This window comes from Lutra lutra, chromosome 12 (genome assembly GCF_902655055.1).
Source record: "Lutra lutra chromosome 12, mLutLut1.2, whole genome shotgun sequence".
NCBI classification, from domain to species: Eukaryota; Metazoa; Chordata; class Mammalia; order Carnivora; family Mustelidae; genus Lutra; species Lutra lutra.
The window spans coordinates 72618801-72645318 of NC_062289.1; the positions used below are offsets into that span (position 1 = coordinate 72618801).

General features: G+C 42.6%; 1 protein-coding gene and 1 long non-coding RNA gene across 13 annotated transcripts in view; one reads left to right on the plus strand and one right to left on the minus strand.

Moving 5' to 3' along the window:
• LOC125082596 (uncharacterized) overlaps positions 1-20277 on the plus strand; it is a 41883-nt gene extending 21606 nt beyond the window's left edge. Inside the window, exons 4-5 of the long non-coding RNA XR_007122021.1 lie at positions 16414-17548; positions 19665-20277. This is a non-coding gene — a long non-coding RNA (uncharacterized LOC125082596). The remainder of the gene's footprint in view (positions 1-16413; positions 17549-19664) is intronic.
• MTMR3 (myotubularin related protein 3) overlaps positions 1-26518 on the minus strand; it is a 147798-nt gene that overhangs the window by 8971 nt on the left and 112309 nt on the right. For all 12 annotated transcript variants that reach the window (XM_047698361.1, XM_047698370.1, XM_047698369.1 and 9 more), the window contains 10 exons: positions 19993-20089; positions 17423-17536; positions 12083-12288; positions 11430-11561; positions 10348-10459; positions 8547-8742; positions 7558-7743; positions 4253-4423; positions 2986-3131; positions 802-2212 (listed from right to left, as the gene is read on the minus strand). In XM_047698361.1, the coding sequence (XP_047554317.1) occupies positions 802-2212; positions 2986-3131; positions 4253-4423; positions 7558-7743; positions 8547-8742; positions 10348-10459; positions 11430-11561; positions 12083-12288; positions 17423-17536; positions 19993-20089 (2771 nt within the window). The remainder of the gene's footprint in view (positions 1-801; positions 2213-2985; positions 3132-4252; positions 4424-7557; positions 7744-8546; positions 8743-10347; positions 10460-11429; positions 11562-12082; positions 12289-17422; positions 17537-19992; positions 20090-26518) is intronic.

Consider the following 26518-nt stretch of genomic DNA (forward strand, 5'->3'; position numbering starts at 1 on the left):
GTGTTGAAACTGAGTGCTTTGGGCATGTCCTCCTTTCTCTGAAGGACTCTTTGGGAAAATGAGAAACCATCATTAGTATGAAGGAAATACCGAGAAGTCAGTTTGAATTGAAAGTCATTGGATGAGCCCGCCTTTAGTGTACGCTGACCACTTCAGAGCCAGGCTCCCTCTTGTACCTGAACATATCAAGTCAGACCCAGCCTGTGAGGAGAGCACCTCCCTGAGAGCCTCCCCTCACGTAGCCCCTCCCCCCCCCCACTTCCAGTCACCAGGCACCATCAGTGCTAACTCCTCCACTGTGCCAGAAACCAATCCCGTCTTCCCATTTCTACTGCCATCACCTGCCACAGGGCAGGTACAAACATTTGTTAAACTACAGCCGAGGGGAGGGGGAGGCAGGGGAGCTCACGGTTTACTAGCTACTGGGGTAGGACAGGCATCATAATTGGACAGAAATATTTGACACTGCCCTACTAATGTCATTACACCCAGGAGTTCATGCCTTTTCTTAAAACATGATCCTCTCTCCAAAGAGATCTGACCAGCCACATACCGAGTGCTGTCTTCCTTATTCTAACTGCCTAAACAGGACCCCTGTGGCAAGCAAGCAAGGCAGGAAAGAGCAACAGGCCGACTGCCATTCACGGCTGATGCTGATCTCCAGCCTCTCCAAAGAACTACTCTGGACCTTTCCAATTCTTCTAGAAATCTGTACCAATCACTGTGCACAGGGCACAAAGAGCACCCAGCCTCAGTGTGCCCTCTCCTGGGGCAGCTATGGAGGCACTGTGGTCTACTCACCACTTCATCCCCAAAGTCCCCATTGAAGCGGAGGGAGCCAGTCAGGTACTGGCTCTCCAGGCGACTCCTCAGCTCCTGTACTTGTTTCTTCAAGGTCTCCACTTCCTGCTGATGGCCTGACTCAATCTGACGCAGGCGCTGCTGGATAGTGTCCGTGTACACAGGCATGCCATCGTCGTCCAGGTGGCTGCGGGAAGGCTGGTCAGGGCTGCCCGTTGTAGATGGCCTCCCCAAGTGGCTGTGCAGCCACTTGTGGTGCAAGTTCCTCGAGTGTAAGTGGGCAGAGCCGCAGCTTGTAGCAGACAGCTGGCGGCTCAGTGAGTCCTTGCTCTTGCCAGCCTCCCCATTGGTGCAGTGCCCGTTGGGGGTGGCGTGCTTCTGGAGAGTGCTAAGCCCTGGGGGCTGCTCTAAAGCCTTATTTTCGGTCTCTGGGGCACCATTGCACACAAGCCCCTCTTTACATTCAGCTAAAGGCAAGGCACAAGGAGAATGTGTTGGGCTGTGGGTGCTGCCAGGGGAAGTCCTATGTACCACAGACGCCACCTGGGGCCTCTCAGCTAGGCTCTTCCCCGAAGGCCGGGGCTCCATGGTTTGAGGAAGCATGTGCTTGCCACTGGACCAGCCACTGTTTACCAGGCAAGGTGTACGATGGCCTTCGGGCCCACTTTCCGACTTGACTTGATCTTCTGTTAACATGTCCATTGAACTGTCTGTATTTGGTCCTCTGGCCTCAAATGGGACTTGGGACGGCAGCAGAGAACTTGAATGTGAGGTACCATAGCCAACTTTTGCATCTACTGGGACTGGAAGAAAAGCTTCCTCCCTACCCTCTGTGGTAGCTCCTATTTGGGGCTGTTCCAAAGGGACCTCCTGGGCATCCTCTCCCTCGGGGGACTCTGGGAGAAAACTGGGAAGAACACTGTGCCCACCCTGCTGCTCAGGAATATCGTGGGAGAACACAGAGAGGCCAGTGCCTGGACGGTTCACCAGAGCAGCATCACCCAGTTCTGGTTCTTGAGGAAAGATAATGGCCTCAGGGGTCTTCACCCTGATCTGCTTTTCTAAGACAGCCTCCTCTTCGACCTCCTGTATCTCAACGCTCCCTCTATGGGGAGGTTCCTCTACCCCACTCTCCTCTTTGGTGGCCTCTTGCAAAATGTTCTCCATCTGCCCCTCAGCCACTCCAGCGGCGACAGACAGCTCGGCACCGCCCAGCACTTTGGTTGGCTTTCCCAGGCTGTCAGGATCGAGAGGCTCCTCCCCAGGACCAGCTAGGCTGCTCAGTTCCAGTGAGCGCCGGTGCTCCTGCCACTTCTCATTCAGACTTGGGTCACTGCTGCGCCGGCTGGCCAGAGGCACTGTGTTGTCACAAGCTGTAGTCAGATTGTCAAATGATCTAGTCTTTGGTAGCCTAAACAAAAGGAGTTTGAGGGAAATGAGGCTGTTCAGAGGAAAGTAGGAGACAACTGGTTTTAACAGGCAGTTGTTTCATAACTGGGTCCACTGTAGCTCCTCAAGGAGCCCTGGCATCTCCAAAGTGTGGCTCAGACTGACGGGCAAAAAGCCCCAGGATTGGCCCTTCTTCTAGTCCGCAGATTTCCTCTCAACCTACCCGACTGCCCCCACCCCACCCCACCCCATGTCCCTACAAATAAACAAACAGCAAATGCTGTGTTTAAAAAAAAAATCATGATACTGCTCTATTTCTCCACTAGTGGCAAAGGAAAGTAGCACTGCTGGTTTTCTATTACAATATTTTAAATTAACATGTTGTTTAGCAGTCTGAATTCAGTAAAGTTAATTCTCCAGTGGCAAAGCCAAACTTTGTATCATCTGATAGCATTTGCCTTTCAACCCCAACAAGACAAATGACAGCAGAAAGGCAAGAGCACAGAGCAGTGGCTGAAACTCAAGCCAGAGGGTCGCAAGGAACCTAGAGATCTGCACATTAACTGAGAAATGGCTTGTTGCATGTAGCCCAGCAATATAGTGACAGGGCCCAGTGCCCTTCAGGAAATGAGACTCTCATGGCCTCAAAGCCTGAAACCCTTATAACCTGCCCTGAGAAAACTTCAGAGATCTAGGCGAGACATGTGGAGCCAGACACCATGATCTCTGACCGTGCCTGTGTGTGCCCAACACAGAAGTGCGGGACTGGAGGCTTGGCATCAAACCCGGGCTCACCGGCTCAGGGGCGGATCATCAGGGCTGGTGCCGGGGGCTGGGTACGGTGCACAGCTGTCGTCCACGGGGGTGGATGGGGATGGACAGGGCAGGTACACTGCACTCCACAGCATCAGGTTACGCACGTGACACACAGGGTACAGCACCTGACAGGAGAACAGAAGGGATACAGGTTTAAACAAATCCAGAAATGAGGGTCAAAAAGTCACCAAGCTGTAATATCCAACAGGTGTGCACCAGCTGCATTTCCCACCTGAGGGCCTCTTGTGGGCATGAAAATCTAAAGGATTTTTAAAAATCTATTCCTCATTACTTCTTAGGTCCCCTTTATTGAATGACCTACTTTCATATCAGCTTGGTTTTAGCTGCTTTTACTTCATATAAAAGTGAGTCATTTCACTAAATGGTGACTATGTTTCCTTGTACAAAAACGTGGCTTCAGTAAACACTGTCAAACCTGTTGTACAGGATCACTTAAATTAATTATGGGAAAAGAAGGGAATTTTCTTCCTATACTGTGACTTCCCCAGCAGGCACAGTGAAGGAAAGAGAGAAGCAGTTAGTGTAAATCTTTCCTTTGACTACTTAAATGTAGTGAGAAGAATGTTAACAGTCCAGTGAAGCAATACAACCTCTCATGAAGCTTCCTTTTGACTTCTTTAGAATTTAAGATGCATTCTGACAAAAGGAACATCACCATTTATCAACACAGATGTGCGTGCCTCCTTTCCTCTGCTTAACTGAAGGTGCTCCTTTGCAGAAAAAAGTCTACCAGCTCCCCATGTGAGCAGAAAGTCACATGGACACACATGCTAGCGTCAAACACACTTCTGCTCTCAGAGACAGGAGCTGCAGTGTGTATCATCACCTGATGGCACTGGAATGGTGCCAGGGGCCTGGTGGCAGCTCCTAAGCTATCATGGGCACCCAGGGGACAACTAGGTTCCCCTTCCATTTGTTAGACAGAACATGTCAAGAGTGAGTTAAGCTCTGAAAGAGGTGCCAAAAAAGATTCGTGTCCGGAGTAGCAAAATAGAGATGGGTATTAAATCAAACCACCCTAAGCAAAAAGGGGCTAGAAGCAGATCAGAGCAGCACCAGGAAACAAGCCTTCCTCAGGACAGATGGAAAAAAACAGAGAAAACAAGTTTGCTTGAGAAAACAGAGATGCCTCTTAGAAAACAGTCCCTACCGAAAATGGCTCCCATATGTCACCACCCCCAAATTCCTTCTGCTGATCAGAGAGGAAAGGCTGAAGGATACATACGGCTTCCGACTGAGAGGAATACAGTAGGTTTTTGAAAGCCTTGTTGCCTGCCCGAAGCAATGACCACACAGAACACGTCCGCTCCTGAGTATGCTTTTCCCCTCTCTCCTTGGCATTGTTGCACAGGAATGTTCCAAACAGGCAGGAATAGGTATGTTGCACCAGTTTCACCTATGGGAGTCCAAAATCAAGCAACAGGGAATATGTCTCTGGGGGAAGGGTAGCCCTGCTGAGCCCCCTTCCCCAACACCCCCGAGAGCACCTCAGAATTCACACTCCGTAAGGAAGGGGAAACCAAGTAAGCCATGGAAGAGCTGCCTCCTCATACCACCAACCCCAACCACTAGCATTCCTGATTCAAAAGAGCAAAGACAGATCGCTGGCACCCCACTCCTCTTGGCCTCCCTGCAACCAGTTTGAGAAGTCCTGAGTTAACAGCCACACTCCAGAGCGACAGATCATCATCACTCGGGTACAAGAGCAGGTCAGTGTGCAACCCAAGTCTGAACTGAAAGCACATTTCTAAACAGCTTTTCACTCAACAAATCACTCCTGAGCATCTGACACACCCCAGACATTTCTAGGGGTACTGGGTAGGCGACAACTCTCAGATGACTCTCCTGCCCTAACAGAGCTGGTTCTAACTGTGGGGGAGAGGTGACCACTGCTGTGGACCACAATAAGGCAGGGTGAGAGGGACAGGGCACACACAGGGCAGCAGGAGAAAGAAGTGAGAGAGCAAGTTAAGAGGGTATCTGAGAGGGAAATGCTCCAGGCAGAGGCCAACAGCCCAGCACAATGGTCTTGAGGTGGGCGCATGGTTGCAATTTTTTTTTTTTTTTTAAGATTTTATTTATTTATTTGACAGAGATCACAAGTAGGCAGAGGAGGCAGGCAGAGAGAGGGAGGAGCAGGCTTCCTGCTGAGCAGAGAGCCCGATTCGGGACTCGATCCCAGAACCCTGGAATCATGACCTGAGCCGAAGGCAGAGGCTTTAACCCACTGAGCCACCCAGGCGCCCCTGCAATTTCTAAGAACAGAAGGAGGCCAGTGTAACTTGAAGGACACTGCATAAGGAGGGCAATGGCAGGAAATGAATCTAGAGAGGTAAGCTCTAGGACAGCTCTGCAGTCCATTTTAAGGACTGGCTTTTACTGTGTGAAATGGAAATCATTGCAGGTTCTTGAGCAGAGGAATGACACGGTCTCAGTTATGTTTTAGAAGGACTGCCCCTAGATCCCTCTAGGAGCCAGGGTGGCTCAGTTAAGCAGCCGGCTCTTGATTTTGGCTCAGGTCACAGTGTCAGGTGGTGAGATCAAACCCCACGTCAGGCTCTGTGCTCAGCAGGGGATCTGCTTCAGATTCTCTCCCTCTCTCTCTGCCCCTGCCCCTGCTTGTGTGCTTTCTCTAAAATAAATGAATGGATAAATCTTTAAAATAAAGAAAAAAAGAAAGATCCCTCTAGTTGACTCTCCAGAATTAAAGCAGGAGATGGTGATAACTTTGGACCAGTGTAGGAATAGCAGAGATAGCAAGAAGTAATCAGGTTTTAGATAGATTTTGGAAGCAAAGCTGCAGATCTGCTGACAGACTGAACATGGAGTATGAAAGGGGGAAGAGGAGAGTTGGGCAGGCCATATGAGTTTCTGCCCTAAGTAAATGGAAGGACTGAGTTGCCCCCTAGAGGGGGCGAAGACTTCTGGAAGATCAGATTTTGGGTGGGAAGATGTGGAACTCAAGAACCAAGCTTTGAACAGGTTAAGTGTGAAATACCATTAAGACATCCATGTGGAGATACTGAGCAGTCATAGTTGGGTATGTGAGTCTGGAGTTAAGTGGAGAGATCTGAGCTGAAGACATAATTATAAATGTAGGAATCATGGATAGCAATCAGAGCCATCGGGACTGGAGGAAATCCCCAGAGAGGCAGTAAGATACAGAAGCACCTTGGAGGCTGAGTCCTGGAGCATTCCAACATTCAGTACTAGGAAGATATGAAGGAACTAGCACAGGAGACAAAAAGGACCAGCTAGTGAGGCAGAGAAGAAATAAGGCAGAGTTTGTACTGGCAGTCAACTGAAGAAGGGGTTTCAAGAAAGGGGTTATTAAACAGTGCCAAAGAGTAAACTGAAGAGAGTCAAAGAAACGAAACTCCAGTCATAAAATAAGTCAGTCCTGGAGATGTAATATACAGTATGGTGAATATAGTTAATACTCTACTGCGTATCTGAAAGTTGCTAAGAGTAGGTCTTAAAGTTCTCACAAGAAAAAAAATTTGTGTGGCAATGGATGTTAATTATTGTGATTATTTCACAACATACACAAATACAGAATTATGTTGTATACCTGAAACTAGTATTACATTGTCAATTATGCCTGAATTAAAAAAAAAAAAAAAAGAACTTCTTAGCAAGATGAAGACAGAGAGCTGATCACTGGATTAGCAACATGAAAGAGCTCCGCTAAAGTGGTTGGGGGAACACCTGAACCTGACTGGGTTTAAGAGAATGGGAAAAAAGGAATTTGAGACAGTAAATGCAGAAGACTTGAGCTCTGCTGTGAAGAAATGAGATACAGGAAATATTAATAGCTGGCAAGAGATGCAAAACTGAGAAAGGGTTTTCAGGGGATGGGAGGTACTACTCCATGTCTGAGTACTAACGGCAACGATGTGGTAGAGAGGGAAATACACTGATGCAAAACGCAGAGGACAGAAATGCTGGCGCCATGCAGCTGAGGAGAGGACAAGCAATGCAAGGCGGTGCAGCAGTGGATGGAGAGGCTGGAAGAGGGCAAAGACAGTGAGTCCTCTGTCAAAGGAAAGGGTGCAGTGAGTATGGGACACAAGCTGGGTCCGGGGTTTGGGGGCACAGGACAGTGAGGAGATTGGCAGATGGACTGGAGGGAGCCGAGGATATTCTATTATTTCTCTTTTATTTTTTAAAATCTCTACACCCATCGGGAGGCTCGAACTTACAACCCTGAGATCAAGAGTCAAATGCTTCACCGACTGAGCCAGCCAGGCACCCCCATTATTTCTCTAAATATTTAGGACTTCTATCATCTATTTTAAAAGCTAAGTATAAAACAAATCAAAGACTTTATGCAAACCTAACACATCTATATTCACTGAATAAACACATACTTCTTACTGTTTTTAATTAGAACTGGGAGAAAGAATGGCCCTTATTAAATTCTAAAAAGAATTCATAGTTTCATGTGAAAACTAACCCACTAACATTTGCATTGATACCCCCATAATTATAGAAGGTCCCCAAAATAAAGAATTACAAGCCCCAACTCACAAGGAATGCTTCATTGAACTCAAAAGAGCAAGGAAATTGCCTCTGAAGCTGATGAACGCAGTCAAGCCACTGCAGAAACACGGGGCAGCGCTCGTTCAGGTCATCGGAGTTCTCCCCGTGACCACACCGGTCGGCAAACTTGTGACCAAAATCCAGCCACTCCATCTCCACAAGGACCTGGAAACCCTGCACGGAAACACCAGGGATAGACCATTTGTACTTATCTATGGAGACTATGACAGTCCTGAGCCTGTCAGGACTAACAGCAATAATCCCTTTTAATACCCTCCCAGTAAGCCCAACAGGAGGGCCTGACCCAGCCCCATAGCCAAGGGCTCCATGGAACACATCCTTAGGGCAATTTCCCACTTCACTCAACTCCATTCCATAATTATCAAATGGGTACTAATCATTTATCTAAGCCTTTCCTGAGTCTATACTTTCTTTCACTATGTAGTGTAAGAACCACATTTTTTCTAAACTTATTTTTTAATTTCTTTATTTTGTGTTATACTTACTAAGTCTTGTTTCTAATATCTTTCCCTACCCCAGATTTACATGTGTTTTAGGGCACCTTTATGGCTTTTCTTCTATCTTTAACCCAACATGTGGTTCTTTCAGAGTAGGGCTCTTTCTCCACAGAACACTGTAGTGATATCCGGACCCATTATCAGGATGAGCATGCCAAGATCCTACTATAATATCCCCATTTTCCTGGAGTAGCCAAAACTTTCCTAAGTAAATAGACTACAGAGGAAAACATGTCTAATTTCTCAATACCTTGTTATCCACAATCTGCTCCATTTTAAAAGGCACAAGAACTGTGGGAGGCACCACCACAATTTAGCTCAAGGCAAAGGAGCAATAGTTTTAAAACAAATTTCACTCTCTTTAGGCCTAACCACCAAGACCAAAACTGATTCTAAAACCATCCAAGGTTTCGCCCACTCATTCTGATGTACCAAATCCTACTCTTGGGATGCACCCACCTCTATGGTTCGGTAATACGGATCCAGCAAGAGCTTAGCCAATGCCACAATCTGGGGAGTGCGGTCCCAGCCATCTGAGCAGTGCGCTAGTACAGGCCGCTGATCACGATCCACGGCGTGCACTACCAGAAGTGCCGACTTCAGGAGCACAGACAGGTGATGGAGCCATTTTGTGCTTTCAAGGGCTGAAAGCCAACTATAAAAATAAAAACAGAAGGGGAAAGGAAATGCGGATTTTTATGATTTACGGCATCATGCCAAATACCCATGAAATTAAAAGGCAATTCCCAAAGATCTTTCCCTCCAAATAAAACAGTGCCCAAACAAACAAATCTCTGTCTTTATAAAGCATGTATAAAGATGCAGGTAAACCCCTACTATGCAACAGAGGACAGCTTTAGAAATAGGACAGCAATTAATAGAATTTTTGTTCTAAAAATCTTATGGCTAGTTTCTGAGAATGAGTAGCTAGTATTTTTCAGTCCATGGTAGTTATATATCCTGTATAAGTAGTTCTTTCTGGAGTCTTCTGAAGGAAATAATAATTACGCCACTTGGTTAAAGTCACATAGTCAATTAGTGGCAGATCTTCTGAGACCTCAGTCAGGCACTTTCTATGCCCCACCTTTGGGGAAGAGAGCACTACTGGCTGTGTAGCAAATACAAGTTGCTAATCCCCACAGCAGAGAAGCAAGCTCATTCTTGGGTCAGGCTTTTTCCCCAAAGACAATTGCACTTCACCCTCTGGGTTGATTCCAACTGCGATGAATCTAATCCCTTACTACCAAGTGTTAGTACAAGTGGTTCAGGCAGCCATTTGATTGAATAAATCAAGGAATTCTGCAAATCTTGATGTGATCAGATCTACTGAACAGAACCCAGGAAACAGCTATGGGCTCCAGCACAAATACCAGAAAAGAGAAAATTCTGTCTTCTCTGGCACCATTTCTGGCTTCCTGAAATAGTAAAACAGGGTCTTTTAAATATTTATCTGCCCGTATTTGTTTCACAGACCATTCCTGCTAATTTTTCTTGTATTCAACCAGTTCCCCTGGGTGGGCGGGGAGGGAGTGTTACTTCACCTACCTCACTGCAAATGCCAGCCATTTTTTTTTTTTTTTTTAAGATTTTATTTATTTGACAGAGAGAGAGAAATCACAAGTAGGCAGAGAGAGAGGGGGAGGAAGCAGGCTCCCTGCGGGGCAGAGAGCCCAACTTGGGGCTCGATCCCAGGACCCTGCTGGGATCATGACCTGAGCCGAAGGCAGAGGCTTTAAACCCACTGAGCCACCCAGGCGCCCCCAGCCATTCATTTTTAACAAGCAATTAAAATGTGGCAATGTTCATAATGAGAGAGGGTAGTTTAGGACTCAGAAGCAAACGTAAAAGGATTTCACCAAATGGCAAGTTTAACCCTTTTTTACAACATGATGAATAAATTTTGACTCAAGGTAAAAACATCCCCCCCAGTTCACAGCAGATAAGTGTTACCTACAGGATGTCAAAAACCAAAGAATTAAAATTAAAAATGAGCCAAAAACAATGTAGAATAGAAGAGGTCCCAGGAAAAACAAGAAGGCAGGGCTTCTGAGGACTGAAATCTGTTTTGTCCTCCACATCTTTAAACCTTTCAAAGGGCTAGATTTTTGCTACTGTGCTCCTAACATAGAAAGGAAAATGCCCACAGGGACTGAAAGTAAGACTGAAGTGTACCAAGAAACAGAAGAAAAGATACCTCCAAACTCATTAAGAAAGAAAGAAAAAAGGTAACGCAAAATTAAAGCTAAAGCTAAAGTCTTACTTTCCCGGATCCGGCATCTGTGTGCACAGCAACCGCAGAGACTGAAAACTCCTCCGAATTGAATGAATATTTGCCATCCCCATAAACACGACCTCACAGTTTGGGTAATACTCTGCAGAGAACAACAATAAAGAGAACAAAAATATGTTAACTTTAAAGCCCACATGGTCAAATTTAAAAGCAACAAACAGGCTATAAAAGTTGCTGATGAATGAAACTGCTGTTTTGATGCCTATTAGTCTAGTCCTTTTATCATAGGAAAAACAGTGCTTGAATTTTAGCTGTTTTTGCAAAAAGGAAAGTTAGATTTGTGAAGATATGGACATAAAACAGAAGTTTTTGGGGTTTTGTTTTGTTTTGTTTTGTTTTTTTAAAGATCTATAGCTTGCTATCCCATCTCAGGTTAACTTCTTGGGCCACATCTAACTTGTAGCTCTGGAATCTCTTCGAAAAGAAGCTGGCAGAAAAATGCATTTTATGTATTCACATATCACCTTCATACAACTGCTTTCAATTTCCAGTTGAGATCACAATCCGATGAAGGAGCTTGGAGCCTCTCCCTGCTCCATCAGCGCACCACTGGCACTGAAGGGGTCCCTCCTTGGAGAATACATTCAGAAAGCAGGGGAGCTATAGGTCAGGACAGAGGTGTGCTGCTAGAGTCCTTTATTTGGTGCTTCACCTTCCACCCCAGCCTTTCTAAGTAGAAGCCATGTGGGAAGTTTTCTCTGAGGTCAGTGAGGAGTAAACCCACTGTCAAAGGCAACGAAAAGCTTTTAGAAGGCTGAGAAATTGAGCCACTAAAGAAGCAGCTTCCAAACATGAACAGGCGTTATTACGGGGAGGATTTACTTTCTTTATCATCTAAAGGTTAGGAAGGAAGATTATTTGGTTTCCCTGCACCTCCTCCTCCACTTCTTCCCTGAAAAGAAACAAGTGTTAAGAATCCAAACAGCTCCGGCTCTCTCAAGATAGGCTGAAGAACATAGTTTGCTGTTCATTTCAAATTGAGAACTAAGACCCAGCCGGGCATGGGCTGGGTCCACGAGAACAGTGTCGGGACAAAGCACCATACACCTCACCCGGGCATTCACAGCCTCCTCCTTTGGCTCGGTTCGCCACAGCTGCAGCATAGGAACGTGCGTCCAAGATCAAAAGCTTCTGTGGTTGGATGGCTAAACTGTCTGCTCCTGAAGCATTCGACAGAGAAGAATCTAGGAACATCACGGGCAGGAGTGAAAAACTAGAATGAACCCATCTCTCCCCAAAATTGTGCAAAATAATAACTAGAAACACCTCCTGCAATACCAAGAAACAAAAACCCTCAATTAAATGAAACCCACCTAACCAGAACCCTTAATACACAGGACTTCTCTATCTTCTGTTTTGTCTACCAGTCTCCTTTACCTCATTTCTACATGTATAGTCTTTTCATGAAGACTGGTGACTCCTGCCATGGTCTGGAGAAATTCCAGGTCCCCTATCACATACATATCCCATTGTTGTCACAATGACTAGAAAGACAACAGACACATTAGCCCTCTTAAGCCAAGTCTGAAATAGTTGTCTGGTTCACTGTCCAGACCTATGATTCCTCAAATAATCCCCTCAAATAAGCTTCACCCTCTCTCTCCTATGAAACAAATTATAGGTCTTACAAGGAAAAGGCCACTCAAGAAAAAGTTCTCAAAGATACTCTAAAAATTTCTGCTACTGGATCCAGGGAGCATCTTACCAAATTCCACATCAGAAAGGTCTCCCGCATGGGGAAAGTCTCGAGAACTGTTCCTAGTTGACAGCTTGCTGCCACTTGATCGGGAGTCAGAGGCACAAGCTTTGGCTACCGACTGCACCAGGTGCTCATCATCAGCATTTCGCCAGCCCCACCAGCTGACCTCCGGCTGTCCACAGCGGGCAATGACAGCTCCATTACTCTGGTGCCTGTGCAAGGAACAAGACACAACAACTATACCCATCTCAGCGGCCCCATTCCGATGCTCTGTGCTCATACAAAAGTAAGGTAGTAGATTTTAAATGTCTTAATGAAGAGCCCGAATACAGGTAAGCGATGGGTTAGATTCAAGTCCTCTCAGGGCAGAAATCTTCTATAGCATCAAGAGTAAACAACAAAACCTATCTGAATCTTTCTCAACAATTGATCATTTTTGAGGCCCTTGTAAAGTCAGCAACAAAATGATAAATGTGTGCTTTTAGAAAAACAAAATTTATATTCATTAAGCAAACATTTGAATCTTTAAATTTATTTTTTGGAAAATTGGGTAAAAATTATAATCTACAAATACTACACTAATTCTGCTATTCAATAATGTAACATTAATCTCTTCTTAATACTGCACCTGAATATCCTGGCATAATAGATGCTGACGCAGAAAAATTTGTTTCCACAACAACTTCTAAGGGCCCACTGCAGCAACTGTACACTTATGGATGGCTTGGGGATTCTTTTTAAAACAAGATCCCACCTTTGGGACTCAAAACATTTACCTGGCCCAGAGTGGACCACTCTACAAAATCTTCTGAGATTTCATGACTCACAAATTGCTCTTATTATAGGCAGATAGCTCAACATATCAGTACTTTTCCTTAAGCTCTCAGAAGGAAAACCATAAACCTCAGTAAGCCATACTCTGACCCTTTATTTTTATTTTTTGATAGATCCTTTTGTAAAAATTAAGACCAGAAATCTTACTCAAAAGTCTTTAAGGTGATATTAAAACCTAGTCTCTTGGGCACCTGGGTGGCTCAGTCAGTTAAGCATCTGCCTTAGGCTCAGCTCATCATCTCAGCTCATCATCTCAGGGTCCTGGGATTGAGTCCCGCATTGGGCTCCCTGAGTCTGCTTCTCCCTCTCCCTCTGCAGCTCCCCTTGTTTGTGCTCCCTTTGCGCTCTGTCAATAAATACACTCTTAAATAAAAACTAAAGAAATAAAATGTAAAACCCAGTCTTTTCCTAGTTAGGAATTTAGTTAGGCAATTTTAGCAATTAAAAAGTTATAAAAGGGGGCACCTGGGTGGCTCAGTGGCTTAAGCCTCTGCCTTTAGCTCAGGTCATGATCTCAGGGTCATGGGATCTAGCCCTGCATTAGGCTTTCTGCTTCCCTCTCCCCCTCTGTCTGCCTCTCTGCCTACTTGTGATCTCTCTGTCAAATAAATAAATAAATGAAAATCTTTTTTTTAAAAAGGTTACAAAAGTAGTATTTGGCACAAAAGGTATAAAGTTCCAATAAATGCTACAACATGCATGAACCTGGAGTATGTTATGCTAAGTGAAAGAAACCAGTCACAAAAGGCCACATATTGTATGACTGCATTTATTAGAAGTATTCAGAATGGGCAAATCTGTACAAAGTAGATTACTAGTGACCTGGGGCTATGGGGATCGGGAAGGGAATAGGGAGTGACTACTAATGGGTCTGGAGTTTCTTTCTGAGAGGGTGAATATGTACTAAAATTGACTGTAGCGATGACTGTACAACTCTGAATATATTTTAAAAAATCAAACTACAGTGGCACCTGGTTGGCTCAGTGGGTTAAGCCTCTACCTTCAGCTCAGGTCATGATCTCAGGGTCCTGGGACTGAGCCCCACATTAGGCTCTCTGCTCAGCAGGGAGCCTGCTTCCCCCACCTCTCTGCATGCCTCTCTGTCTACTTGTGATCTCTCTGTCAAATAAATAAATAAAATCTTTAAATAAAAAAAGTCAAACTACACATTAAAAGGGTGAACTGTGATATTCACAAAGTAGTTTTTAAAAAGTTATAAAAGTAACCAGTTCGTTGTAAAACTAAATTAGCAGAGTAAGTAGTAAGTAAAATGTTTAAATGCCCCTCAACTCTATCTCCCAGAAGAGAAGTATCCATGTCTTACTTCCCATTAAAATCTAAATACAGGGCCGGGTGGGTGACTCAGTCAGTTAAGTATTCAACTCTTGGTTTTGGCTCAGGTCATGATCTTGGGGTCCTGAGATGGGGCCCTACATTGCACTCCGAGCTCAGCACAGAGTCGACTTGTCCCTCTCCCTTTGCTCTTCCCCCACCTCACACGCACTCTCAAATAAAATCTTTAAAAATCTACATACATACATTCATACACATCTATAACACATACATAGGAGACAGATCTAAATAAAACATACTACTGAATCTGTCATCTTTAAGAAACAATGTGAGAAAAATTTTTGTTTTTAATCCTAAAGCTCAAAGGCAGTCAACGAAATTCAGCAAGAAACATATTCCACTGGAACCATCAGTTTACTTCAGTTTTTAAATCCTCCAGAACAGAGAGACAACAGAAAGCATTAGCCAATATGCTCAGTGGGCTCACCTGCTGAATGGAGCCCAAGTGGAAATCAAACCTAATTCCTAAAACGCCTAGTAGCACAGGTAATAGGCACTGGGAAACAACAGAGCTGACTTATGCCAGACCTTCACAAAAGAGGCTGGCAAGGCCTTTCCTGAGCATCTTCTTTCTCTGCAGTGCTCCTAGCAATGGCCAAGAGGAACAGAAGATGGCACTCTTCAGCTTGGATCTCGGGTTTAAAGGGTCATAGCATTTCTAACAGCCACAGCCTCAACTCAAACTGTTGCAATAAGCAGTTTTCTGCAGTCTTCCAAAATGCTTTTGACTGCATGATCAAGAACTAAAACAATACAGCTAAAAATCACGAAAGAGCATTTCTACCATATCAACAGAACCAAGGAAAAAGTATAAAAATGAAGATGTCCAATGGATGAGTCCCCTACTGAACACTGAATGCTTCAATTCTATATAGAAATACATAAATACTTAAACTATCCCTAAGTTAGTATTAGGCAAGCTCACTAAATGATTAGAAATTTCTAATAACCACTCAGTGCACAAAGGCGGGAGCTGTGAATTGCACTACAGATGGATGCCCTTTGCACCGTCTTTTTTTTTTTTTTTTTTAAGATTTTATTTATTTATTTGACAGAGAGAGATCACAAGTAGACGGAGAGGAAGGCAGAGAGAGAGAGAGAGAGAGGGAAGCAGGCTTCTTGCTGAGCAGACCCTTTGCACCATCTTGCTGGGTTAGAGCAATCTTGGTCTTCAGTAATAAACCCAATTAAAAACTCTCTCATCACAGTGGGAAAAAAACACTAATGAGGCGCTGGTTCAGCATGATGCTGTCAAGTAACTGCTGCTAGCAACTTCAGGAATCATTACTGCAGTCTACAGACAACTAAATTCAGTAAACGTATGCTGGATTCAGAAGCAGCTTGCCGCCTGGCCTGGCAAAGCAGAGAGTGGCAGAGTATCCCCAAAACAGTCTTCTATATACCCCTTACAAAACTTCCCAACCATTTGAACAACCCAGTTTGGGGCTCAGAGATTCAAAACACATGTTCCCAAATGGAGGCTAGTTCCTAAAAGCCTATCTGAGTTTGTGTGGACTATACCAAGAACTTTCTTTTTTTTTTTTTTTTTTTTTTTTAAATACCAAGAACTTTCATTTGTAATCCTTTGAGAGCAGATTTTCTAAGAGAAATTGGAAATAAATTTCATTTATACATATATACTATGATCTCTAGAAAGGGCTGGGGAAAAAAAAAAAAAACAACAAAAAAAACCATGGCCCATGCCCTCTAGAATAAATTTTAGAAGGGAAAAAAAAGGTTTCTTTTGTTTTTTCTAAGTTTTTCTTTAACTTGCACTTACAGGCTTCTCTACCAACAAGGAAAATTCACCTAAAGCCCTGTACTTTGAAAATGACAGTCCTTTCCTCTTATGCTCAAAGTCCACAAACCCTACAAATGCCAGGGCTGCTGATCTAACACAGCTGTTGGCCACAGAGCAGCAGCTGGCTGCTTTCCCTATTTGAGCTAGGCCAATCACTGCTAAGACACAAATCCTTTCAGCTTTCCCTGCTCTCTAATTCCTGTGTCATCCTTGTCACTTGAGTGATAGGTAAATTTGGTGACCTACTTTTCTAGGGGTGTCTGAAACAACAGTGATGAAAATTGAGATTGAAAACTTAATGGATTCCACTGGGCCAGAAACAAATACTTTTTCATTTCTCTCTATTCAGGATGGCCATCAGAATTTGCCATCAGTGGACTAAATGAACAAGCTGGTTACCTCAGTGGAAATTCCACAAGGAGATAAATCCTTTCCTACAACATCAATATTTCAACGGAATGCTTCCTGGCATGGAAGTCTCTAAGTAAGCCCCAGTGGCTAGGCCCAAATTCAAGGAAAGCCCAAATCTGCAAACTGGAAAAATGGAATGGAGAATGTAAATACTATAAAGAGATGACATCTGAAACAATTTCAAAATAAGAGGCAATGACTTCTTCAAGTCTTAACTTGAGTCCTTGAGAGCTGAGCTATTCAGTGAATTATATATAAAAGCAATCCCCAGGAATACAGCCTCCTCCATGTACTGCTTAGAGCAGCCCAGTATTCACAGATGCATTCATGCAGCTCAGCATACCTGTGAAGTAGGACCGTCATTCCCATTTTACTAATTAGGAACAGGCTGAGGTAAATTAGGAAATTTACTCAAGGTGCCTTAGCAAGAGTTATCGTGAGAAGACCTGAACTCCCAAACCTGTGCTTGACACCACACACCATTCCCTTCTAGAACTTGCTCCCTGGCTCTCAGGTCTTTGATCTTTTTAAGATTTTCTATCTAACCAAGCCCTAGCCTTCTCCTTTAAATGCTCCCTCTCAAAACAGAGCTCTTTCATGTGTCAAAGTTTCAACCACAAAGACAATCACAAATTACTTGACTTTAACTCCTCTCTCTCAATCCAAAGGCCAAATGCAGTAACACTTATCTTCCCACAGAATGTCAGAAGGCTCTTAAAATAGCAAGACTAGCCACTTTTCCATTAAAGTTTTCTTATCACCTGAACCATGCGGTAAGTATCAGTGTGTCACCGTAAGAGTGGCTTTAACTATAAGGAAGCAAAAGCTTGCCTGGAAAATTCTCTGAAACCCTTTCCTTCCTTCCCAGGTTAGCGGCAACAGAGCAGCAGACCACATGCAGTGGAAAGCAGCACCAGACCAGGCTGAGCCTGACTAGGCTTACTTACCTGTAAACGACGGCAGGGATGCGCTTCCAGGACCTGAAGCTTGCAACACTCTCTAGTTCTTTGTCAGTGATCCAGGCAGGCACTATGAGCTCCTGTGGATAGCTACCACATAGCCTAATGGGGAAGGTGAGAAGGAGGGAGTGGGGGAAGAAGACAGGGAGGGAGAAGAGGGAGAGACACTAGGTGAGCCAGTGTAAGGATGCTGATCAAGCTACCCAGAGCCAGTTAAAAGGCAATATGGAGCTTTAAGTGAGTCCTGGCCTACTCAGCAGAACTAGTCGCCTTAGGTGTTTACTTATGTCTATGTCGCCTGATAATATCTGGCACTGTTCCACTTTAGGCTACCTTGGGAATTTGGTGATCCTAACATCTGAAATAGGGGGAGTCCACAAGCAATAAGTTACTTCACTCTAACACTGTCTTGTAACAAACATACAAGTCATTTCTTAACTATAGAAAGTGCACAGTCCAACTACAGAAGTAAAAGTCTGTCAGCCTCTACCAGACCCCTCATTCTTTCAGGCTTCTGTCAAAGGGAAACATGTGAAGAAAGACAAAAGTCTACAATTTCAAGTTTCCAGATACCTTACAGAATTACTAACATATTCTCTGATGTGTCCTAATTATAGGTAACAGGTACAGGCATGGGTATGCAGAAGCAGTACCATAAGTCAGGACATTTGCATACATAATCACAGCCCCACTGACCCAAGTTAGTAATATGAGTAAGCTATTAATCATAATTTCATAAAACATACTTCACAACTATATTCGGGGGGGGGATAAAGCTCTTTTCATTAGAGAGGAAGATAGTAGCTGCATGCTAGTCAGGCTGGTGCCCTAAAAAGCAGTTCCTTCCGACAGCTTTTTCACTTATAGGACATTGTCTCTCTATGGTCTCCCAATACTCCTTTTCAGCAGTGAAGGCAAGAAGACCTTTAATCCGAATCTTAAAATACACAAATTCCTCCTCCTCCTGTACCACCACCGCGGCCCTTGCCTATCTTATGCAGTGGGGGGAAGAGGCAGAAAACACCAAGTAGCTTAGGATCATTCTGCACAAAATATCTACAACATGTTCTCAATTTCCAGAAGATTAAATATCAAGAATTTAAAAGCCACTGAACCAAGAGAATATCTATGACCAACAGTAGCTCTATAAACTTAACACCCATAAACTAAAAATAATCTGGGACACTATGACCATAGTTAATATGGTAACCACGAGTCTTTTTCTTTTGTCTTCTTTTATCTTGTTTAAAACTTAACAGTAAATTTAGCGCTCCTTCATAGTAGGAAGCACTTTTCAATGTCCTGCAGACTGGTTTTGAGGCAGAAATAGGGGATTCAAAGACAAAAATTAATTTTTAAAACCCATATTGAATAGCAATTTTGAAAACCAAACGGCTTTTGAACTCGTTTGAGTTCAGGTTTATTCAACCTGTTTTTTATTCAACAAATTTAGCTTAACTCGGTTTTCTGACTTCATCCAATATTCTGATCATTCTATTCCTTGTCCTGTATTACACTACCTAGTAGTCACCTCTTTAGCAAATACTGGCTGCTTACATGTAGATAAGCAGTTTCCAGCATAGGAAAGGAGGGCTGTGCATGAACAAAGCCTGTGGCAGCCTCAGGTTCTCTGAGCCCTTGCCTCCAGTCTCCACCTCTATTCTCTGCTTTGACTTGTAACTGAGAACAGGCAAAGGTATGACAGGTCTACATGTAGCTCCAGTTCCTTCACAAGACCCTGGGTTCTTAATTCCTTGGCCAGTGTCCATGTTAAGAGCTGCATAAACTATTCCAATGAAAAATGAAATGCTCTGATGGCTACCCACAAACAGACCAAGAAAATGGCTATTTGAGGCAGTTTGAAAAACAGAATGATTAATGCCTCCAACTGCTAAAAGGAATCTTAAGAGGAGAAAAATACTAATTTAAATCTCCTGAACAATTTTCTTTTGTTTCATAGAAATTTGGACCACCAAAATCATAATGGTTAGCTGCCCCCCCATACCAAAGTACTTATACCTTTTAAGGAAACAAAAAATGGGAAATATTTAATAGTGATTATATTAATATTTAATGACTAAATGGTCATAGCTATGAAGTTGGAAAGAACAGAATAGTACTTATGCCTATTTCATAGAATCTGGAGTAAAATTAAGTCATAAAAACTAGCTTCTAAGTATTGTATCACTGCTTGTGCAATCACTGATTCTATCTCCAATGTGATGTCAAGTGGTGACAAGACCAATGGAAACTGCCTGCCTACATGAGAACACAATACCGTCTAAGTAACGCACGCACCTGGAACAACAGAGATCTGGAGGGGGATGGAAAGGAAGGTTCCAGAATCCTATGAAATACCACTTTTCCACTCCAGTAACAGCAATGGGAACAGAAGGCTCAAGAAGTACTCTGAAGACCATGCAGTTAGATATAATAAATAAAATTCCACTGAAAAAATAGGTCTATGTCTAAGTTCAAATGTTCCGCCACATGAAAACTGGGGTTTCTGCAAAGGCACTGGCTGTGAAGCACAGTCCGTAGGCACCCATACAACTCACTTGTACTTCTCATTGATGTTGGAAATCCTCCAGGCATTGTTCATATCAAAACCCATTCGCTCCACTTCGTTTTTAAACCTTGACGTTACATGCTCCCCTAGGGGCCAAGGACAGCAGAAAGAAAGAAATGAATACCATTTTGCAAAACAGGTAGAATAAAAGCATAGCTACCCTGCTCAGTTATATAAATAACATGTACTTAGTTTTAGTTTAAAAAGTCCCTGTCAGGGTAAGACTATACAAAGGAATGAGGAAATTAATTTTTAATAGAAATATAGCTAATCCAATTTATATTAGTTTCAGGTCTATGACATAGTGATTCAACAATTACATATATTATGAAATGCTCACTGTAAGTGCAGGTACCATTTGTCACCATACAGATAGTTATTACAATATTATTACATTATAATATTGCTATTATAATTTTGTATCACAATATTATGGTAGTTATTACAATATTATTGACTATATTACAGTATTATAATAAAATATTACAATATTATTGTATTTAGAGTATTACTGACTCTATTCCCTATGCTGTACCTTGTATCCTTGTGACATATTTCTTACTGGAAGTTTATACCTCTTAATCCCCTTCACCCATTTTGCCCATCGCCCCCCCACTTTGGCAACCAGAAAACCAATGTGTTCTCTGTATTTATGAATCTGTATCTATTTTTTTGTTTGTCCATTTTCAGATTCCACATATAAGTGAAATCATATGGTATTTGTCTGTCTTTGTCTTATTTCACTGGGCATAATAACCTCTAGGTCCCTCCATGTTGTCACGAATGGCAGATTTTCTTTTTTATGACTCAGTAATACTCCTGTATGCATGTGTATGTACACACGTGCATATGCGGGTGCATATGCCCCATCTTCTTTATCCATTCATCTATTGATGAACACTTAGGTTGACTTAGGTTGTTCCCATTATTTTGGAATTTTGATCAAGAATTATGTTATCTGGGGCGCCTGGGCAGCTCAGTGGGTTAAGGCTCTGCCTTTCGCTCAGGTAATGATCTCAGGGTCCTGGGATGGAGCCCCACATGGGGCTCTCTGCTCAGCAGGGAGCCTGTTTCCCATTCTCTCTCTCTGCCTCCCTCTCTGCCTATTTCTGATTTGTCAGGTAATTAAATAAAACCTTTAAAAAAAAAGAATTATGGGGGCGCCTGGGTGGCTCAGTGGGTTAGAGCCTCTGCCTTCGGCTCGGGTCGTGATCCCAGGGTCCTGGGATCGAGCCCCACATCGGGCTCTCTGCTCGGCTGGGAGCCTGCTTCCCTTCCTCTCTCTCTGCCTGCCTCTCTGCCTACCTGTGATCTCTGTCAAATAAATAAATAAAATAAAAAATCTAAAAAACAAAAACAAAAACAAAATTAAAAAAATTAAAAAAAAGAATTATGTTATCTCATTTAATCACTACTACCAACTCAGAGTGGTTATCACCGAGTTCATTTTACAGAGGATAAAACTGAGACTGAGAGAGGTTATTATGGTAGGTTTGTCTGGTCCCAAAATCCAGTCCCTGTCACTGGCTACTCTTCCATTTCCACATTCACAATATACATGAAACATAAAATCAACAAGTTCACCAAGATAGTAATATAAATCCTCATCAGAAATCCTATGGGCCAGATTTCAAAACTTGAGTTTTCTAGAGTTTAAGATGGTAAAAATAATATAGTATTAGATTAACGCTCTCAAAAGGGTCTACTAATCAAAACATTAGTATTTCTACAGCAAAATGCATGGATAATTCCCACTAAATGGTAATGAGTAAAGCAGCAAATAGCTTCATGTCAGCTCAGACTGGGTCAAGCCACCAAGTAAGAAGACTCTTTTGATTTTCAGAGCCTTATAGATTATAGAATTGCAGATAAGAGATCATGAAACTGTAACTTCCAGTACCCAAGAATCTCAGGAAATGCCATACTACTAAGTAAAATGCTAAGCATTTGTAAGAACATCCACCCAAACAAGTATAAACCGCCTAGATCTGCGCTAATGAAACTGGCTTTCTCTTCCTAAAGACAGCAAGCAACAAATGCAGAAGTGAACCAAACATAAAAGTCATTAAATCTGAAATAACTTTCTTCCTTGAAAACACACAGAGTCTGGGGCGCCTGGGTGGCTCAGTGGGTTAAGCCGCTGCCTTCGGCTCAGGTCATGATCTCAGGGTCCTGGGATAGAGTCCCACATCGGGCTCTCTGCTCAGCAGGGAGCCTGCTTCCCTCTCTCTCTCTGCCTGCCTCTCTGTCTGCTTGTGATCTCTGTCAGATAAATAAATAAAATCTTTAAAAAAAAAAAAACACACAGAGTCCTAGGGCAGTAAAACAAACAAACAGAAAACCATTACGCAGTATCTCTATATGCAGTGTTACAGGTTGTAAAATAAATTCTGGTGGGGGCTGGGAGAAACTACAATAATAAAAGCACAAAGCAGACTAGACTGCTTTGGTGATCAAAGTATAAAGCTTTGCTTTCCCTAGGAAAGGAGCTTCAGAATAGGAAACAGCAATTACTTGAATGAAGGACAATTCTATAAAACTACTTCCCATTTAAACTGCTTTTCGTGAGCTTAAACTAGGTATCATATGTTTCCTGAAGGAGAGCTATAAAAAAATGAGGTGCAGAGATTTAGGAAGAAATAATCCGCTGAATGCATCCCATTGTGGAAAAGTTTTAGATGTGATGTCGGCTTTCCAAATAGGAAAAAAGCTATCTGAAATGGGGTGCCATCTATCTATAAATTGCAAGGAATAGGGACCATCAAGAATATTGGAGAGTCCTTCTTCTTTTTTTTTTTTTTTTTAAGATTTTATTTGACAGAGAGAGATCACAAGTAGACAGAGAGGCAGGCAGAGAGAGAGAGAGAGGGAAGCAGGCTTCCTGCTGAGCAGAGAGCCCGATGTGGGACTCGATCCCAGGACCCTGAGATCATGACCTGAGCCGAAGGCAGCGGCTTAACCCACTGAGCCACCCAGGCGCCCCTGAGTCCTTCATTTTTAATCCCCATCTAAAACAGTAAAACTACGACAATTTCCAAGTTCACTGATTAATGAGATTTTTCCCACCTGTGATACAGCTCCAAGCCTTTGCAAAAGGTAAAAGTAATTAATGACTGACATTAGTACCTCTAATCTGAGCACAAATACACAGCCCTAAAAGGACCCTCTAATTTTAAAATAGTAACTGGCAAATCACCACCACCATCACTGGCAATTTGCAAAGAAAAGCTTAGAACCACTATCAAGAGTATGAAATTCTAAGCTACACACAAAGAAATACATACTGTGTATCAAGCATAAAATATGTTACTTCCTTGAGAACAAGGAGTTTAGTTACCTTTGTATCCTCTAAAACGGTGAGTCCCTAAGTTTGAAACTGACCATCACAACCACAAATTTGGGTTTTGACCATCAAAACTCAAATTAGGTTTTACATCATAAGCCATTGCATGTTTATTTTTAAAAGCTTTACAAAACTACCCACCCTTGCTATGTGGGATACATTTTGATATTTTCTATCCTAGGTATTTCATTTTGTATTTCATTCCTTAAAACTTTTGATTTTATGACCCACAAGTGGATCACAACTTAGTCGGAAAAGCAGTGCTTTAAAAAAAAAAAAAAAAATCCAGCAACAGACCTTAAATACAGGAGTAATTCAATTGGCTTTTGCTAAATTCTGTTAGAAGCTCCCTTATGTTTTTCAGCTAGAAAACCGAATGCCAAGCACATCTATTTGCTGATTTCCCTTATGAATCTCCCTCTAAGAATTCTTTGGTTTCCACTGATTCAATATCAGATATACCATCATATCTTATTTTAAATATTACGGTTTTAAGTTTGTTTGGCTTTGAATTTCCATTGCAACCCTCCAGTCTGCTCTCCCCGCATCCCCAAATGAGGATGTGTCCTTTTTTAATGTTTAGTATTTCTTGTACTACAAATGCAAACAGTCCAGCAATTCTTTAGTGAGAATGAAAACCTTTTTTTTTTTAAAGATTTTATTTATTTTTAAAAAGATCTTATTATTTATTTGACAGAGAGAGATCACAAGCAGGCAGAGAGGCAGGCAGAGAGAGAGGAGGAAGCAGGCTCCCTGCTGAGCAGAGAGCCCAATGCGGGGCTCAATCCCAGGACCCTGGGATCATGACCCTAGCTGAAGGCAGAGGCCCTAACCCACTGAGCCACCCAGGCGCCCTGAGAATGAAAACCTTTTTAAAGCAATGAGACCCTCTATCATAACCAGTGTCAATAGGCAGTCTAAAAAAATCCCTCCCTCCAAAGTCTAGCTCCCTGGGTGATTCTGAGCATTCAAGCCCACAATTATACACAGCCTAAAGGTCTGAGATAGAAGAGTCAGTCCTCTATACAGGATGTGAGGAAGAAGAACTGCTTCAGAGTCAGAGAAGGTGAGAACCAGCCCTCCCAGATTTTCAAATACGGATGGAAGAATCATTCTGTCCTATGAACATACATTCCAGTACAGTCATCTAATTTTACACTTACTGGACTTCATTCAAACTCCTAAGACTTGGCTTTTACTAACAACAGGTAGCTGCACAAGAGCTGTGAGACCCAGACTCCTATGTGTTCATGGTTCAAGATGTGCTTAATGGGCATTTCACAGAAGAGAGGTCAGAGAGATGAGCCTGATGCTATTAAACTAATAATTGAATTGTCCAGTCATTTGTCAGGACCCCTGCTTACTGCTCAAGGGACAGAATGATCATCAAGAAGGCAGCTAACAATGAAGAGAAGAAACCAAGCACATGGGCGAGAAGCTTTAAGCTTTCAGTCCATTCCTTTTTTAGAGTTCAAAATGGATCGAAGAGTCAAGAGTTTCACAAACACTTCTGCAAGTTTCACAGGGTAAACTCCAATAGCAATACTGAGACTTCTTCCAAAGCAGATTAGGACTCAGAGCTTTGGCCACCATATGGCTGGCTTAACTTATGACAGCTTCAACAGTCAGAAACTTAAGGATTTATATAAATACAAGGCAATGATACAATTTTCCCATTTCGCTCCTTTCTGACACATTCTACTCTTAGCATACTCTTAGGCACAGAGAGAATCCATAAAACCCTTTATTAACTGCTGAAAGACTAAACTACAACTCTTCAGAGTCTATGTGCTTATGATCTCATATGCTGGAGCAGATTATACGAAGGCATCACTCTGAAATATCTCAAGTGTTGTCTCACCCTAAAGATGACTTGTAAGAATGTGGTTGTCTCGTATGCTCCCACTTGGTGAGTAATGCTGTAGCCACCACCAACACTCAATAATACTGGGCAGAGACAAAAGAACCAGGTTGACTGGCTTTAAAAATGCCACCACAGTATTTTTTATTAGGAACAAGTTTTCCCTCTGTACTCCAGTGAAAATATATAAAAAGGAAAAAGCCATACTATACAAACACACTCAAACCAAGTCACTGAAGTACAGTAAGATTCCATGTAAGTGGTTAGCAGGTTAACTACTGTGTGGATTTGTGACATTAGAAAGAAACAAAATAAAACCTTTACTCAGATTTAAGCTCCAACCAATCAGTTACAATGGCCATCACCTTGTACATTCATAAAATCCAAAATGTTCTGACAAGCATGGCACATAGGAAGCACTCAGGTATTTACTGAACTGAACTCTCCAGCAATAACAGATTTGATCTTCGGGATACCCAGATCAGCTTGGGTAGGAAGAACAGGAATGTCCCAGTCTGAAGAACAAAGGAAACTGAAGTACAAAGACCATTGATAAATGGCTTGCCCAGTATTCTTTTTTTTTTTTTAATTAAATGGTAAGTAGAGTTTGAATTCAGGTTCCCTAGTCTTAAATTAGTTCTTTACCCCCCCCAAATACCTCCACCCATCACAAACTAATGAAAGACAGAACACTGTCGATATCTGTAAGCTCTGGCAGCCAAAGAATACCAATATCATGAGGAAGAGAAGGATCTGGGGATAGAAGTCATCTCAGCTCAAGACACAGCCATCCATAATTAAAAGAGTGAAGTTCTGACCTGGCACACCTTAGCAATAGCCTAGGAGATGGCTCAAATCCAAAAGAAACTAATTTTATCAAGGAAATAAGAAGTCATCTAAAGAGATGAGGAATTTCCAGTCTGTCATTGTGAAAAAACAGGTTAGGAGAAAAAGCAAGCCTTGCTGACTAACCACCTAAAACTAGGGGTATGCCCATTAGGGTTAGGACTCTTTAAACAACTGAAGTTCTTATATAACACTATGCAGCTAGACAGAACTCCCTAACTTCATTATCCTAGGAAATGGTAGAGACTAAAAATTTAGTAAGACGCATTGACTAAAAATTCAGCAAAAATACATATAAGATTTGTGCATTTCACTGTATGTAAATTTTACCTTGAAAAAAGAAAAACTTGAAAAGAGCCATAAACAACAACCATAACAAAATACGATGGCATCTCAATAAAGAAGGAAAATAAAAAAGATGCAATGGATGATGAAGTGAAGTCAGAGACAGTTCAAGCACATTTT